Source organism: Triturus cristatus, chromosome 12, assembly GCF_964204655.1.
Source record: "Triturus cristatus chromosome 12, aTriCri1.1, whole genome shotgun sequence".
Classification (NCBI taxonomy): Eukaryota; Metazoa; Chordata; class Amphibia; order Caudata; family Salamandridae; genus Triturus; species Triturus cristatus.
Genome location: NC_140595.1, coordinates 154,660,499 through 154,674,103, shown reverse-complemented (window position 1 = coordinate 154,674,103; position 13,605 = coordinate 154,660,499). Strand labels below are relative to the sequence as shown.

At 43.2% G+C, this 13,605-nt stretch overlaps 1 protein-coding gene across 2 annotated transcripts in view; it reads right to left on the bottom strand.

Annotated features, from left to right (window-relative positions):
• Positions 1 to 12,077, bottom strand: part of LOC146772950 (SLAM family member 9-like) — a 282,152-nt gene extending 270,075 nt beyond the window's left edge. Inside the window, exon 1 of one of the 2 annotated variants that reach the window (XM_085638140.1) lies at positions 11,923 to 12,077. In XM_085638140.1, coding sequence (XP_085494266.1) covers positions 11,923 to 11,965 — 43 coding nt within the window. In that variant the 5' untranslated portion in view covers positions 11,966 to 12,077. The remainder of the gene's footprint in view (positions 1 to 11,922) is intronic. The other variant, XM_085638142.1, reaches the window with a different exon arrangement.
• Between the last annotated feature and the right edge of the window lie 1,528 nt (positions 12,078 to 13,605).

Genomic DNA, 13,605 nt, shown 5'->3' with positions numbered 1-13,605 from the left:
AAATTCCTTCTCATGTATCTCCGGTTATAAGTTAAATAATGATAAATGCGAAATATTACCGCTAACAAAACATACTTTTAGTTCTCATTTCCAAGCTTCTCAATTTAAATGGAGTCCGAATCATATTTACTTTACTTTAAAAAAACTTTCTTTCGACCGCAAAGGCCATAAAAGTGACAATACATAACAATAATTTTTGTACAAGGCACAACACATTTCAGCCACCAAAGCAGAATACAAAATCAATTGAATTAAAATAACCAGAAAATTAACAATTGGTAGCAAATTTCCTCCGCTGTAACCATACAGCATTTAAGAAACGTGAAACAGCAAATACAATTGCAGGATAGGTGTCGTATTTTAAAACTCGCAGGGCATTAGCACAATCACGGAAACCAAGATTCTTACAAATTAATTTTACCCAGCGATTTCTGTGCGCACGATATGTTGGTCAGAAAAAAAACACATGTTTTTCGTCCTCCTGTTTATAGCCACATGCAGGGCATAGAATACTTTTGTTAATGTCCCATTTAGAAGTAAATGATCTTAGTGGTAGGGTACCTATTCTAAACTGGACATATAACTTCCTAGCAGCAGGGGGGAAAATCACATCCAGAAAAGACTCCCTTACATAATTCGGTTTGACCAAAAGAAACTGCTCCGTCAGCCTACCTACATTTGGATTCATGTGCAAACGAAGCAGATTAAAATGCCTGATTTCCTCGGCAAGATTGGTTTTAGAAACAACTGGGCAAGAAATTCCTGGAGTATCCCAGAGTTCCTGACGACCAATCTTGCGGCAAATATCCCTGACATAAATTAACCAAGGGACATTCATGTGTTTAATTACAGGCCAGAGCTCCAAAAAGTCATCTCTGTAGACTTCCAGGTCCGTATTGGACCAAAGTCTCTTCCAGTATTGCACAGGTCGGGCCGCCACCACTTCTTCAATTGGAAGCAGTCCCAAATCAAATCTAATGGGGACTAACGGTGTACTAGGGGGTAAACTTAACAATTTCCTTATAAAGGAATTTTCTACCCTCGATAGACTACCTATTTTGGAATGGCCCCATAGTTCGGCTCCATAAATCGCAGCCGGTCTGGCCTGTGTTTTAAAAATTTCAACTACTGGTAGAGCTGGTTTGAAAGTTGAACCTTTAAATAGTCTGGCCATGCCCCCTGTGGTTTGAGTCAACCTAAGCGTAGAATTAATGACCTGGCCTCCCCAGCCCAGGTCTTCTTGCAGTATGATCCCTAAATAAGTAAACGTTTTCACCCGTTCCAAAGGAATAGCGTTTAGAACAGGGTTGGGGCGAGTACGTTTAGGAGGATTAAGGATCATGAATTTTGTTTTTGCAAGATTAATCTCAAGACCCTGGTCACTGCAAAAATCTACAAAGCCATCTAAAATGCGCTGAATTCCCATAGGAGTGCGTGACAACAACAAGGTGTCGTCAGCAAACATTAACGCTGGTACCTTGCCCGAGGCAAGCCTGGGAACATCAGTGTCTTTTAGAGCTAGTAGATGGTTTATGAGCCCATTGATGTAAAGGCAAAACAAGGTGGGCGCTAGCACACATCCTTGTCGTACTCCACGTCTAACTGGAAAGCGTTCGGAAAGTTCCCCGTGCTTTCCGCACCTAACCTGGGCAAAGTTGGTCGTATGTAGATTTTTCAGGACCTCTAGAAGATATAAGGGAACATTTAGTGACTCAAGCACAGCCCAAAGCTTTTCTCTAGGGACCAGATCGAATGCGGATCTTAAATCAACAATATGAGGTAGAGGCTGCCACCCTCTACATTCACAGACTTCCAGAATAAGACCTGGAGACGAAATATCTGGTCCAGAGTTGAGGTGCCCTTCCTAAAACCAGCCTGCAAAATGCTTAGGATGTTGTTTTCTTCTTCCCAAGCCTGTAATCTATTCAGAATTATACGCCCGAATAATTTTTGGGTCGTATCAATTAAGCTTATCGGGCGATAATTCGAGGGCTGTAAGGGACAACCTTTTTGTGGATAGGCACTATCTCCGCCCCTCGCCATGTTAATGGTGGTACTGCCCCACAGAGAATAGAATTAAAAAGAACACATAGGTAGGGCGCCCATATCGCGGGTTCGGACCTAAAAAGGTCACCTGGGATTTTGTCCAAACCCGGCGCTTTATTGGGAATAAGCGTAGAAATGGCATTTTCGACCTCCAGGATCGTAATTCGTGGAATAGGTTCAGCACAAAGAGTTGGGTTAGAAAAGAAATCACTTAAAGAGGATGGATCAGAATTTGCTATAGAATATAGGCCCCCGAAGTGCCCTTCCCATACTGCAGGAGCTATATTAGAGCCAATGATGATATCGGGATCTTTCTTGCCATTACTAACAATGGCCCAAAAAGTCCTAAAATCCTTATGCTGTAGTGATAGTCTCAACTCCTCCCACTTATCATCTTCCCATGATTTCTTTGCCCTGACAATCTGTTTTTTATATTGTTCCCGTGCTAATTTTATCGTAGTTTTGTCTTTAGCTTTTATAGCCAAAATCAACTCAGATTTTAACTTCCTACACTCGGAAGTATACCAAGGATGTTTGTTCGCCACCTGGGCCTTAGGGGCCTCCGATCTAGAAAAAACATCTAAGAGTCTCGTGGCTAACTTGGTGTGGATAGTAACAGGGCTAGATAAGGTTTCAGTAGAGGAGTTATTTAACACAACTTCAGCCATTTCAAAGAGACATGGAACTGCCAAACTATACATTTCTGCCAATTTCACAGGACACGTAAAAATACTTGGCCATCTAACTCTACGCTTATTATTATGGAGAATAAGAGGTTGCTTAGGAGAGAGCATCCCATTATCATAGGTTGCAAGTCCCAACTGATCAGGTTTGAGTTTCAGAGTGAGAGCATTGTGGTCACTATCGCCACGGGCGATCACCCTAAAGTCTAAAACTTTGTCCCAGGATTTTGTGTCAATCAGGATATAATCCAAAATCGACAGATGCCCAACTCTGTTGAAGGTAGTATGTCCAGGCTGGTCAGATTTAAATCTGCCATTGCAAGCCCTCAACGATAGGGAAAGGGAAAAAGAATAAATTTGCAGCACTAGTGGGGTCCAGGCTCTAACCGGAGTGATAATGGCTTCAGGAATGTTCAAATATGAATCTTCCGCCGCAGGGTCATTTTGTGCAAGAAGGCTAAGTGGTTCATATTGACAATTAAAATTGCCTCCTACTATAACAGAGTATCCTGGGTTTAAAGACAAAATAAAATCATTCAGAGCTGAAATAACCTTGGATGCACCACCTCCTGGAGAGGGTCTTGAATAAACATTTAAAAGAACTAGGTGTTTGTTCCCAGGTAATTCTAATAAAACACATAAAATGTCATCAGATCCCGTTTGAAGTTGCCTGGCCATGACACCAAGGTGTATTGCAACCCAGGTGCTAAGACCTCCAGAAGGCCTCCCCCTGCCACTAGAGGAAGCACATATACCAAAGGAGGCAAACCCAACTCGTTGATAATTTTCCATGGCCCAAGTCTCTTGTAGCATGCAGATATCAAATGTATCTATAAAGCTGCCCCAGTCTTCATCAGTCTGTTTACTCTTCAGGCCTGCTACATTCCAAGAAATGAGATTGACGTCAGCCTTAGGCTCCTGTCTGACAGGAAAGGATGTAGGGGAGCTGCAAACGTTACCCTCGTGTGCCCTTCCGTTTTCCTGTGCTGGCCCCCCCAACAAAGGCAATGCGGGAGGGTCTTCCAAGTATACGACGGAACCTTCCGTGTGACAAACTACCTTGGGAGTGAATGTATGGGCAAGAAGAGGGGGCTCAGGCAAAACGCAGTTAATCCCCCTATCGAGCTTGATATTATTTGGCTCTTTCTGGGGCCCAGTCAAAATAGGAGAAACACTAGGGACCAGACGTCAGTCCACCTGATCTAACACACTATAGTTATTGAAATGAAAGAGGGATTCAAGAGCTGGTGGGCAGAATTGCATGTCAACTTGTGTTTCCTTTGGCCAGCGAGAGGTAGAGCCCACCTGTTCCTAGCCCGGTCCCATCACCACTTGTCTCCTAGGGGCTTCACAGCCTATTGTAAGTGGACCAGGGTAGAAATAGGTTAGCGGGAGGGCTTTAATAGATGTTTCAACATTACCTAGGGTACATGACTGCGTGTTACAAATGTAGCCAACTGTTCTGGTGTTCCTAAAATTGATTACAACGCAATCACCCTGTATATCTTTTTTTCTGTGGCCCACCCAGTCTAGCCGTCTTGCAAAGAGAATTTCACTCTTACACCCAGTTGGTAGGGGTTTATGACAGTTCAGCCAATGAATACACTTGTTCTTGAGCATGCTAAAATCCTCCTTTGTACCCTTATCCAGAGTAGGAACACCTGTAAGTACCACCACAAACGGGACTGATGCGGGGGGAAGGTCCAACCTAGTCAACTTGGGTTTCATTTGAGTGGCATAATTTGGACAGGTGAGTGTTTCGGGTGGGGGATTTTTAGTGCTTACTTCAAGAGGTGTGTTAGTGGTAACAGTATTACCCCTACTCTCAGCATTTGCAGTAACAGTTGGTAGCCCAAGGCTGTCAGAGGTTGAATGAATGGTGGTACCAAACCTATCACACTGAATATTAGTGTCTATTACAACTCCAGATCTCTCGACAGGGGATTTTGTTGCAGGTACAGTTGATTCAGCAGAGTTTATTACAGTAGGGGAGGGGTTGATGTTGATTTGAATCCCCTCCTCAATTTTCCTCTGGGCATCAACAAACCGCAGTTCGAAATCTGAGAGTCTTTTTTCTATTTCAGCAAGTCTATTATGCAGTGGAAGACATGTGACAGTAAATAACTGCTCTAGTTTTGACCAAAAGTCTCCTCTAACTTCCATGGATAGGTTGCACTCCGTGCTTTTAGATACCAAATTAACCGATTCAGTGTTGACTGCACAGTGCGTTACTCCAAGTTTCGACCGCTTGGCATATAGCGATCTTTTGTTAGACAGAACTATGGCACTCCGCTTTCGCCTCACACTATTTTTTTTTGTGGTAGTGTTAGTATCTACTGAACGAATTGGTTGGCCAGATCTAGTGAACCCCACAGTGTTCAGAGGGGAAGATAGAACCTGGTCAGCAGACTCATCGCACTCGGTGGAGCTATTGTTGTTATGAATCAGGGCTGAAGTTGTCGATGGTCTTCCCTGAGTATTAGCCAAATCACTGAGAGTGCGGGTGTTGGTTGGTGACAACACTGTTGATATCTTTCCCAAGGACGACCTTTTAGTAAACACTTGATCAAGAGAAAGTCTTTTTTCGGTTAGCTCGATTTCTCTTTGTAAAACCGAGGAGGCTCTCGTAATAAAGTTATCAAGCGTACCAACAACACTAGACCCAGTAAGGGACTTCCTCCCCTTTCCTACACCTCCAGTTGCCATACCCAACACGCCAGGCACAGTGTCAGGAGAGAGGGACAACAAACGTGTGGGGCCAATAGAGCAATGGAGCAAATACAGCACAAGCAGTCACAGGCAGCAGAGGACAAATATGTACCCACGTACCACAACAGCCAAGAGCAGTGGCCCGTCCCGTCCTCTGCCGATCTCTGACGAGCTCAGACGAGCCCGCCCTTTGCCCGGGCTTCGCCCCGCACGCGTCCCGCTCACGCGTGAGATGGAGTCAGTGTAATAGCGGGAGGAGGTGTGTCCGGGAAGAGGATCAGGTGCGTTCACTAATTACAGCCCAATGCACCCTGGTCCTCGCAGTCCCAGTTAGTGGCAGCCTCCCGTGTTGTCCGCGCCAGTCGCTCTCCCCACGCAGTTATCGGCAGCTTCTCGGTGGTGATGACAGCTAAAACGAGTGGATTCAACAGAGTCCGCGCCTGCGAGCGGCACCCCAATCATATTAAATACTTAGGTTTACATTTTACACCCTCAATTTCAGAAACGGTATCTCTATGTATGAATAAATGTATTTAAAAAATCACGGATTTGACGTCCAAATGGCATCCCCTTTATTTGTCTTGGTGGGGCCGTTTGGACACTATAAAGATGATGCTCTCACCTATAGTTTTATACACTATTTCAAATATCCCAATCCCCATTTCTTCCAAATTATTTAAAAAGATTAATTCCATCTTATCATCTTTCCTTTGGAACAATAAGAAATCTTGATTGTCTTTACTGAAGCTCATTCGTCCTAGAACGGAAGGTGGAGTCAACTTTCCGGATTTTCAGGCCTATCACAAAGCATTCTTATTGCGTCAGGCTTCTCTGTGGTTGCTTGACTCTATAGATGACTGTCCTCTTTGGACTTCACTTGAACGCTTGTTTATGGCTCCCTACTCATTTAATGAATATCTATCTTTCTCACGTAAACCGCAATCCATTTCCACTCCCATCCTGAAACACACTTCTACATTACTTGGCTTATCCAGCCGTCCAGCTCTTAACTCTAAGGAGTCCTTGTTAAAATCCACGATTTGGCATAATAAAGCTTTATTGATTCGTAATAGATCCCTTTATTGGAGGACTTGGAGAGACAGGGGTCTTATTTGGATTCATCAATTATTCTCTAATTCAGAATGTTTATCTTTTGATGCACTCATGAAGACTTTCAATTTACCAATCTCCTTCATCCATAAATACAACATTCTTAAGCAAGTGGTATTGGAAGCATATTCCTGTCTACCGAACACATCATCTTCTCCTAATGAATCTGCACCTTTTCCTCAACTACACGCCTTGCTGCTAACTAGCCCCAAAGCCTCTACTATTTACGAGCACTTACAAGGTACTACCATAGATAGACAGAAAACAAAAACTGAAGTCGCTTGGGAAACAGATTTGGGGGTATGCTGGCCACCTTTACTTTGGAAGGGCATTTGGTCCAAATTACGTATGGCCTCTAGGGCAGCAAGCACCACCCAAACATTATTTTTTATTTACAACAGACTTTTATTCACACCTGCCAATTTATGTAAGCGTTATTCAACAATTTCAGATACATGTTGGACCTGTTCTTCTCCCAATGCTGACCTGTTTCATATGCTATTCATATGTCCACAGGTACAAACTTTTTGGAAGCAAGTATGGCTTCAGGTTAACTTGATATATGGCACTTCATTCCCTTTTTCTGTTACTCATATTTTTCTGGGTAGTCTCTCTTCTATCTGGGAGGGGCTTTCTCTTAATGTCAAAATTATTGACTTATTGTTAGGGCTGGCTTTTCAACAAATTACTGTTAATTGGAAAGATTTTTCGAAGATTTCATACAGAGTTTGGTGGTATACTGTTTGCCATAATCACAGACTGGATACCTCCTTTGTTTACCCACCTCAATTAGCTATAAAACGTGCTGCTTTATGGTCACCTGTTACAACATTCATTGACAATAGCGCTAGAAGTTGCTCTCTGCCAAAGCCATCCCAACAAGAGGTTCTCAAACCACCTTGATTTCCTTAGTAGTTACACAACTTCTTATCCTTTTTTTTAATTATTATTATTACTATCTATTGACTTTTTTCCTCTTTTTTTGTTTTTTATTAGATACAGTGCACATAAGTTTTATTTATTATACAATATTTTCTCTTGTGGTCTCATCTTTGTATTATTTGTCCAATTCCTTCATTTTTAACCAGTAAGATTGTAATGTGGTGTTGCAAGTTTTATATTATATTTTTTGTATGGATACCTGAATTTTCTTCTAATAAAATTATTTGAACTTAGATTGATGCATTATTTAACAAGAATGAATGGAGCACATTCTTCTCTCGTCAGAGATTGTGACTACCTGCATTAATTAAAACTCATTACAAAATGTAAACAGATCTGTATCTCTGAGACTTGAAAGTGATTGCACTGGCAAAAATGTTTGTAAAAAATTGTATTTGAAGTAGTTCTACTGCACAAACCCTGCCATGTGGGCAGTGGACTGCCTCCGACGAAGGGCTGCACTTCCCATATAACGCAACAAAATAACATAAAACATTGTAAGAAAATAGATAGGTGTATCAGGAGAAATATAAGAGGTGAATTCATCTGAGAGGTAAATTAGAAGAAGCATTCTTTTCAAATAGTTACAGAATGTGTGAAGATCAGAATTGTAAGTTAGGCAGAAGAAATCTTGCTTTGATGTTTTGTCTTTTCAGGCTGTAGGCATTTTCAGAATTAAGCAGCTGCTTTTCTGGTATCACGTTGAGCACCACTGGATTGTAGTTTGTTGTTCAGGGAAGATAGTAGGTAGGTTGGTATGCACTGTCTTGTTTGTTATGCAAGCTATCTTGAATTCAGTCCTAGCTTCAGTACGAAGCCAGTGGCAATGTGCTCAGGTGGCAGGTTTCCACTCATCTAAACCAGCTGTGCTGAGCCATTGAGGTTCAAGCAAACAGGCACAGTGGAGGATTTGGGAAGCCATCCAGAGTTGGATTTATTCCATTAGATCAAATACTGATCTTGCGGATCGGTTACTGTTGGATCAGGTATTGCTTTTTTATTTGCTTACTTATTTACAGTTTATAAAGTTCTCCTGTATGGTCAAAAATGCTTTAAAAGAGCTCAGTTGAACTTATGTCACATACATGACATTAGTCATATGACGAATTACAAACATTAAACTGAAATAGATTTCAGAAGTATACTGTATGGAGGAAATAAAACCTATTACAGTTTGGGCCCATAATCCCAATGACAATTTGTGTCTATTAATGCTTCCTGCTGTCAGGGGCCCTCAATGTGCGTTACTGTGAAACCAGACCACATGAAGCCCGCAATGCAGCATTGCCACCTGCTTCTCTCACTGGGGTGTGACTTGGTCCCCCAGCTTGCACGTGTGTCTGGGAGGTGCCGCAATGCTGTAAAGCTGGTGTTTTACTCCTGCAGTGCAGGACGTCGAAACGGGACCGTGTGTAACCCACAACGCTGCATTGCCACCTGCTTCTCCATCTGGGGTGGTACTCGGTGCCCTTGTTTGCACTGGTGTCTGCGAGGTGCCGCAATTTCGTACAGCCCGCTTGGGACTCCCGCAGTGAGGAACGCAGAAACCAGGCCGTGTGTAGCCTTCAACGCAGCATTGCTACCTGCTTCTCTCGCTAGATTGGGATTTGGTCCCCCAGCTTGCACCTGTGCCGGGGAGATGCCAAAATGCCGGCATGGGACTTCCGCAGCATGGGCATGTTCAGGCCACGCTCAGGCAAAGCCAGGGCCAAGGGCGGGCCCGCTGCATTAGTCGGTGTCCGGACGAGGCTGAGCTTGGCCACCCCCCTAAAAAGCTTTAAGGGACACTTGCTCTCCGGACACCTGGAACCCTAAGGTAAGATGCCTGTGCCTGTTTTAAGCATCATAACCTTTTATATTGTTCTCCGTTGAGCACGGGAAAGCGCAAGATCACTGGAAGCTCTATCCCTCTATGTAAGCCAACCAGTATTGACACTGTGCTGGAGCGCGTGGTTGCAGTTATCATTAATAAAATAGCACTTACGGAATAGAGGATGTCACTTGGGCAGGCATCTTGTGTGGAAGATTTAAGAACTGATGCTGGGGCTGCGGAACTAGACGCGCCAAGTGTAGCCAGTACTTCTATGGTGAGAACAATTATACCGTCTCATTGCACCGATCCTTTGGTGGGGATCAGTATCAACACTATAGAGAGGAGAGAGGTGTGGCGTTGTGGTCAGAGCGCATGACTCTAGGGCGCCGGGCTCGCGGTTCGAGCCCTGGAGCTGGCGGCAGCTCAGCTCAGCATCATGTGACTCTGGGCAATAGTTTACTTAAACTTCCGGACGGCCCCCAGCACCTTGAGACCCTTAGGGGTGATTAGTTTGCGCTTTACAAATACGGGATTATTATAGATTTAGAGCCATCTTTATTACTTCAGACCTCCCTCATACTGGACAGCATCATTATTTTCCCAGCCGAACCTACAACTGAGCGTAAAAAAACCTGCCTCACATACTTCACGGACTAAGCCTAAGCCAGAAGTGGCAAGGGAGCAGAAGGGTTTAAACTCTTACCATAAGGAGCCCATTTTTAGTATTGATATATTCGACTGTATTCAGAGAATAGCACACGCTGCTGCTAAGAGAGTACCTTTGCCTCCTCTGATCATTCTTGATTATTTCGCTTCTTAACTCTGGCCCTCCTTGTGAGTGGTACAGGTAAAATACCTCAGTAATACGGCACATGGATTAACCAATACAGTGTGATAATTCCAGAAACCAGCTCTTCTAAGTCTAGCAGAATTGTCAACACTCCTACTGGAAAGGGTATGTAAAATATAGTTCTGAAATAGAGGACACCTGACCCATGGATCACCTGAAGTGAATACATTGTGTTAAGACACAGTCCCTGCCACAGTTTTTGGCTGACTGGTGTCTTATGTAGTTAAAGAGCTGCAACAGAACTACTTTACCACGTTAGACAGGGTACATGGTTGCTTGCCATTGGAACTTTCGACGCATGTGCTGCTTTTAACTTGAAGCGTAGCACTGTTTGTTGACATATCTAAAGTAAACAACAGAACATAAGAGAATATGCAAACTAACATCACAATAGAATTAAAACATAACAGGGCACAAGACAGCAAAACAGAATGCAACACAACAAACCAAGGTCAGTGGCAGCTTGCATAGAGCATGCTGTGGGGCGGTGGGGCGGGTTGGGGGAGGGGCAGGGTGTGGGGTAGTAAACTCGGACATACGACGGAACGGAGGAAAGTAACAACAAAATCACATTGCAATGATGCAGTACAAAACAGCATAAAAACATAGAACACATCACCATCACAACATAATGCCACAGAACAAACATTCACAAATGTTCTTGGCAAACATTACTGCCTCCAGATATTTTGACAATATGGAGGTGAATTGTGTTTGCTGCAAGCATTGTTGTAACTTACAACAAAGGACACGAAATTGCGCCAGTCAAAAATGTCTAGTGTGATCTGAAAGCTCTAACTCTCACTTCTTACTGTCAGACTTTTGGGGGGAGGGGTGCTATAAGTACCTCTGGCAGTTATCTATAATTCATAATCTCGCTGGGGCTCAGCACATTGGGTTTAATAAGCCCCACAACCGAGTGTATGAAAAATGCTAAATAAAATCACCTTCTTGCTTTTTTACACTGTTGGTGCAAATGTAGTTATTAACAATATTTGATAATGATGTTGTGGATTCACAACATTTATTAGAGTGCACCAGTCCTACATTATAACTGAGGGGGGCACTTCCATTTAGAAAGCAAATGTATACACTCAAACACATGCCACTTTAATATTGAACCCAAACATAATTAATTGCATGTATGATCTTTCTGTACTGCTGGCATAGAGAAAATTAAAAGAAACATATTTTGGAACCTTCTGCAGAGAAAGCAGGCTTCTCCCTTCAAGAGCAACGAGTTACCCCATGACAGAAACAAATATTGAATTTTAAGCAAAATACGGATGTGAAACCTAATCACAATTATAATTCAATTGAATTTATTTGAATTCATTAATACATGCGATGGCAAAATTGTCCATCAATAACAATAGGTTTCACTGTACAAATAATTGCCCCAAAGACATTAAATAAGCCATAAAAGACTCATGAATGTTAGCCAGTATGCTGCCTAGTTGCTATATTTCTATATTTGTGCACCTGACATTACGTATTCCGTATAGTATTTTTTAATCGTTTTTCATATTAATGCTTTCCTTGCACCCAAATGTAATATGCTGCTCACATGTACGCAAAGCATGCGAGAATCTGTCATTGTATCAGACGATTCCCTGACCAGCAATGTGAACAGTTAGCCTCCAAAGTGACATTGCTTGATGCTAAAATTTTGAACACAAAATTTGCATTGTTAATGCTTTTTTTTCCAATCCGTCTCTGGACGCATGCTATTACAACTTCACTATCAAGAAAATAACAGGTTCACTTACCAATTAGCGCACAAAGGAGACAACGCCAAAATAAATCCTTCATTTTTACCGACAACCGACTTTTGCAACATAAAACAGAACTGAGAAATGTTTCTCTAAAATGGCGATTAAGCAGAGTGGAGTTGCAGATCAGTGCTGACAACGCTGTCCAAAAAGGAAATGGTTAAGTGGTTGAGAAACATTACGCCTGTCCAAAAAGGACATGGTTAAGTGGTTGAGAAACGTCACGCCTCAGGGGACGTCAAGCCAAACTTGCCCTTTTGGTGTGGGACATCACCAGCCAGCCTTCACATTCGGGCCGATAGGTTTTTATTTTAAAGTCAACTCTTGCTGTATATTCGGACTTACTGTTTCAATTTCCCCTACTTTGAGATGGCGGGAGAAGTACCAAAATACACAGTGCTATTGGCTAAAAAGCCAGGAAATGTCGATTTTTTAACTTTGGGGACATAATCATGCATATTGTGTAATAAAGTTCAGTTTGCGAAATTAGTCTCGCCGAGTTTCAAATACATGTTTTCGTTTAACAACAAAAGAGAATGTTTTTGAAGTGTCTTCTCACTGGTAATTTCAATTAATTCCAATCAGAGAAAACGATATCCAATAATTAATTTTCATTTTATTTGCTTTTAAGTTAATTTAGCTTGATTTGATATTTTTAACTCTATGTTAATATCACAATGAGTCTCCCAATTCAAGAAAAGGGGAAACAACCTTAACCACGCAGGGTGAACTACTCGGGCCTGAACCATGCAGGCGGTACCACGCACGTCTAAACCACGAAAATGCCTATGCGCAGTCTAGTTGCTGCTGCTGCCCGGCAGAAGAGCAGGAAGCGGAAAGAAGAAGTAACAGGACAAAGCAGAGGTAAGTTGGGTTTTGGGGGGTGAGGGGTAGTTTGGAGGTGTTGTGGGGTAGTTTTTAGGTCTCGGAGGGAGGCAGGGTAGTTTACAGAGACGACGGGGGTCGGGATTTTTAGGCCTCAGGGCAGTTGACGGAGGTGGGAGTTTTAAGACTGAGGGGGAAGTTGGGCTGGGCTGGGGGTTGCTGGGGTTAGGTTTTAGGGGATTGGGGTGGGGGCTTATTTTAGGGCTCAGGGAGGGGTCTAGGATCAGAGAAGTTTTTAGGGGGCTGAGTTGGAGGGCTCAGGGCAGGGGGCAGGATAGGGGTTGTTTTCAGGTGGAGGGGTGTTAGACCCTAGGTTTTTGCTTTCTGACCTCCCGGTTTTGACTCTGTTTTTGCTGGCGTAATGTTTCTGCGCACTTTTCGCACTGTTGATCTGTAGTAAAGTGCAGGCGCTCACTGCGTAACTTGTGTTATGGATTGGTGTTTCCATAATTGGGTATTTGATTTACTGGTTAGTCCCTAGTAAAGTGCACTGAGTGTGCCAGGGCCCGTGAATCAAATGCTACTCGTGGGCCTGCAGCACTGATTGTGCCACCCACATGAGTAGCCCTGAAAAGGTACCTCAGACCTGCCATTGCAGAGTCTGCGCGCAGTTTGTAACTGTCAGGTCGACTTGGCCTGTGCACACACTTGCCAGTCCCTATCCTTCCCTTTTCTTACATGTCAGGCACCCCTAAGGTAGGCCAAAGGTACCCCTGTGGGCAGGGTGCAGTGTATGTGAAAGGTGGGACTTGCCAGAGTGTGTGTGGCATGTCCCGATAGTGAATTACAGCCAAT